General features: G+C 44.5%; 1 protein-coding gene across 2 annotated transcripts in view; it reads left to right on the top strand.

Annotated features, from left to right (window-relative positions):
• Positions 1-2468: 2468 nt before the first annotated feature.
• Positions 2469-4306, top strand: part of LOC119268768 (zinc finger protein BRUTUS-like) — a 9321-nt gene continuing 7483 nt past the window's right edge. The window contains exons 1-2 of one of the 2 annotated variants that reach the window (XM_037550477.1): positions 2469-2919; positions 3905-4114. In XM_037550477.1, the coding sequence (XP_037406374.1) occupies positions 2638-2919; positions 3905-4114 (492 nt within the window). In that variant the 5' untranslated portion in view covers positions 2469-2637. The remainder of the gene's footprint in view (positions 2920-3904; positions 4115-4306) is intronic. The other variant, XM_037550476.1, reaches the window with a different exon arrangement.

Genomic DNA, 4306 nt, shown 5'->3' on the forward strand with positions numbered 1-4306 from the left:
GGAGTTTGTGCTTTGTTATGGGCAATCTGGAATTGCAGAAATGATTTGGTCTTTAACAGAATAACAAATATTCATTTTTGCAGGTTATCTTCAGAGCCACTGCGTTGATCCGTATGTGGTCGCTACTCACTCCGACGGAGGCCAGGGAGCGTTTGGTTACTGGATCTACCCGATGGGAGATGGTAGCACAAGATATTTTCAACCGGTTTGGATGACGGTCATGTAATAGGATAATCATTTAGTGTTCCAATCCTTTTATGCCAGCCAGTTGTTGCTTTTCTACTTTTGTTTTGCTCTTCGCGAGCCTTCTTTTCGTTTTTGTTCGAGACCTGAAGACTTGTCTTGGACCTTTTGTTTATTAATAATTATGGCCGTATGCATCGTTCTGATGCAGAGGCTGGGGCGAACCCCCCTTTTCGAAAAAATCAACTTACTATTCATAAGTTATCCGTAAAACAAAGTAATATTTTTCAAGCCAAAGGAGGTTCGCATTATCTGATACAACAATGAATTACACAAACATATTGGTTGGATTATTGGCGTGCTAACACTCTTCTATGACCGGAAGAGACAAAATAATGTACATTGGTGATACTAAAACGTAGATAAAAATATAAATGTTTTCACAAAATAATATACTACTCCATCCTTCCCAATATGAAGCATGCTTGAATATCCGTTCTCTAATGTACAACCTTTACTTATACTATGGCTAACCTAGTAAAAGGTAAATGAACACAAGAGTATTTTGATACAATGAAATTCTTGTATGACCAATCCATATACTCTCATGCATATGAGATGTCAAAGTTTTAAAATGATGATCACACACATAATAATGTGCCTTATATTTTAGGAAGGGACCGAGTGTGCCATACTAATTAAGCAATTCCACAATCACCTCTCCAGCAGACGAAGCCGACAGAGAGAAGAGGAGGCGGCGGAAAGGGCAAGGAACACATGAGCATGAGAAAGAGAGAGAGAGAGAGAGAATAAGAAGCATTGAAGTTGTTATCGGTTCTAAATGCAATGTTTAATCATGTGAAAAAGAGAACAAATCAAGTTGTTCCAGAGATTGCTCAAGTAATGAAGTATTCATATGATGGCATTTTCCTTAGAGACACTATGCTTTACAGAAATGGAGCGCTACGAGAGCTCATGGCAACGTCCACGTGGTGGGACCCACCCAGGGTGTGGGCTGTAGGACAACCCCCCAAACGATGGTCTCATGTGCTCAAAGTCCGGGTGCGGCTTGTCGGTTTGTTGTGTGTTTGTTGTCTTCGAGATGCACCGCTCTAATACAAGGCACCCGTACTGCCCCAGATCCAGCTCTTCCACATCGCACCCCCGCACACGCAAGAAGGCACCCACGCCGCCATAGGGCCACCACTGCGCCACCCATCCCCTTTATCTCCCGACGTCTCTCGCGGCGAGGCAATGGAACAATGCGTTGGGCCTGAAAGAGCAGGCAGTGCGAGACGCCGCCAAGGCCCTCAACGTGCATCGCGTCGCGGCGACGCTGGTTGTCCCCAAATCCGTCACGGTTCGACTACAATCCACCTCTCCCCCTCTCCCTCGGGCTAATTTCAAAAGGTAGATCTGAACTCCAAGCAAAATCATGAGCTTTCCTCGAAATTGTTTTTGTTGGTCATACATGGTATGGATTTGTGGCGAGTTTATGGAATTTCTAGATGTTGCCAAATGAGTTAATCTTCTATGTCCTCGGGAAGAAGTCGTAGAATTCATCGGTATTTTATCTTTCGGTATAATTTTCAATCTAAAAAGTGTGCGTGCTTGATTGCTCGAGTACCATTAATTTGCTATGTCCCATGGTGCTTGTGGATTTACAATTCATTTAAAGTTAGAGGATTACTCCATATGCTAACCAAACAAAATTTTCGATGTCTTGGTGACTGTTCACACCTTGGTCAATCAGATTGTTCGCTTATGGAGCTTTCTTATTGTTTAGTAATATAAAATTATACATCTTTACCAAAATAACACACCTCGTCCTATTCATACTTAATCAATGCTATAACCCACATTGTGCTTTTTCATGCGTTCTACTATCTCCCAAGGACAAATGGCACAAATCCATGAAAATAGTCTCTTTCAGATGGGCCCATTCTATTTCAGACTTCCTGATTCTTTCCTGCTTCAATCTTGTATAATAGTTGCAATTTTTCCATCTGAGAATACCTAACCAAATACTCAAAATATTCAGAACAAACAACTGGGACAACAACAACGTGTCCTCAATCCTAGGTATAAAAAATAATCACAGAGACAAGAAGGCGAAAAAATAATTTCAGCATGTCATCCTATAGAAGGCCTAATCAAACACCGAGAATACTTTCAAAACAACAACTACAAGAAGAGCAGTGTCTCCTCAACCTAGTCTTCTCCTAGCCTCCTAGGTAGAAAAATAACCACACAGAGGACAAGAAGAGGGGAAATAAAAATAAATAAGTTCAGCACGGCGAGCGAAAGAGACCCCCGCAGAAGCCAACGCGACGCCAAATCCATTCCTCTTCCCTCTCCACAGGCTGAGACGAAGCCAACCGAAGCGAGCACGAACACCCTAGGCGCGCGCGCTCAGAGCCGTGGCGGAGTCGTCGGGCTCGCCGTAGGCAGCGGATGGCGACGCCCACGCCCATGGCAGGCGAGGGGACGCTCGCCGCGGTGATGCCGCTGTTGCCGCCCCCGCCACCGGCGGCGGAGGCGGCCGCGGGGTCGGCGGCCGAGGCGCCGATGCTGATATTCCTCTACTTCCACAAGGCGATCCGCGCCGAGCTCGAGGGCCTGCACGGCGCTGCCGTGCGCCTCGCCACGGAGCGCGCCGGCGACGTGGGGGCACTGGCCGAGCGCTGCCGCTTCTTCGTCAACATCTACAAGCACCACTGCGACGCCGAGGACGCGGTACGGCCGCTGCCCCTCTGCAGAGCTCCGTTTTGTTTGAGGCATTTCGTTTTCCTCCGTTTTACCCCCCTGTAGCTGGTGTGAATTTGGGTATGGGCTATGGAGATGCGTGGGCGCGTACGAATATTGGTGCTGTTTTGGGTTTAGGGTTGGGGAATTGTTCCCTTCGGTCTGAAGGAGCTGGGCGGGGTTGGGATTGAATCGTTCGACCACTGTTAGGATCTGAATCCGGTGGACTCCATACCATGATGTTGAATCTTCTTCGGGTAGCTTTTGATGCAGCAGTGGACAGTATAAGGTTGTTTGGCTGAATCAGCCTATGCTCACATGAATAATTTGTCGCACTTTTTGCCCTTCTGGCTTCTGATGTTGACATAAGGAGATGATGCCCAAATTGTATAAGCCATGATACAAAAGCCTCCGTTCAATTGAAACCACAATGGTAATTTTGATATTGACATCATCATGTGAGGCCTTCTCTTTCTTGCTTCCATGGTGATGTTTTCTCACTTTCATTAGAGCACAACGGAACTTTTACGGATCGAGTCGGATAGAGCTTTCTTAGTTTCAACCTGTTAGAGTCAGGGGCTAATGGAGGTCAGGTCCTTCCTAGACTTTTTTGCTTAAATCTTGTTACCCTGCAGAATGATAATAGATCATCAGTATTCTTTAGTGGCAGAGAGTCTAACTGACAAGTAAATGCACCTTGATGTCCTATTTTCCCTCGAATGCCGCAAAAATAGAAGTTCTGTTTTGAAGCACAAAAACGTTAGTGCTGTTGTAAACTTCTTTTACCTTGACCATTTTCTTCATGGGAAGAGCTGTCATAGTTGCTTGTTCAAATCTGTTTTGGCAATCTATCTTTCTAATGCTTTATTGTTTATGCTTTGCTTTTTAGAAATATTGTGCAGTTTAGTTATGAGTTCATCATATCATATTTTTTGTACTAAAAACATGCTCATACTTTTTGGTTTGACAATTGCAGGTTATCTTTCCAGCACTTGATATACGAGTCAAGAATGTCGCTGGAACGTATTCTCTAGAGCATAAAGGCGAAAATGACCTCTTTACCCAGCTTCTTGCTTTATTACAACTCGATATTCAAAATGACGATGCTCTTCGGAGGGAACTTGCATCCTGCACAGGAGCCATACAAACGTGCCTCACCCAGCATATGTCCAAGGAAGAAGAACAGGTCAGTGCCATATTTCCTTTTTAAACGGCCTCTTATCATATTAAGCAGTTCATATCCAACTAGATAAGGAAAACAGTATGCTGCTCAGTATCTTATGTTTGAACCAATTTTGTTCTAGGGCAAGTGCATTCTATGACAGTGTCACCATTCAAAAGTTGTTCTTAATGCCTGTTTGTGCTCTTATTAGGCATT

Source organism: Triticum dicoccoides, chromosome 3A (assembly GCF_002162155.2).
Source record: "Triticum dicoccoides isolate Atlit2015 ecotype Zavitan chromosome 3A, WEW_v2.0, whole genome shotgun sequence".
NCBI classification, from domain to species: domain Eukaryota; kingdom Viridiplantae; phylum Streptophyta; class Magnoliopsida; order Poales; family Poaceae; genus Triticum; species Triticum dicoccoides.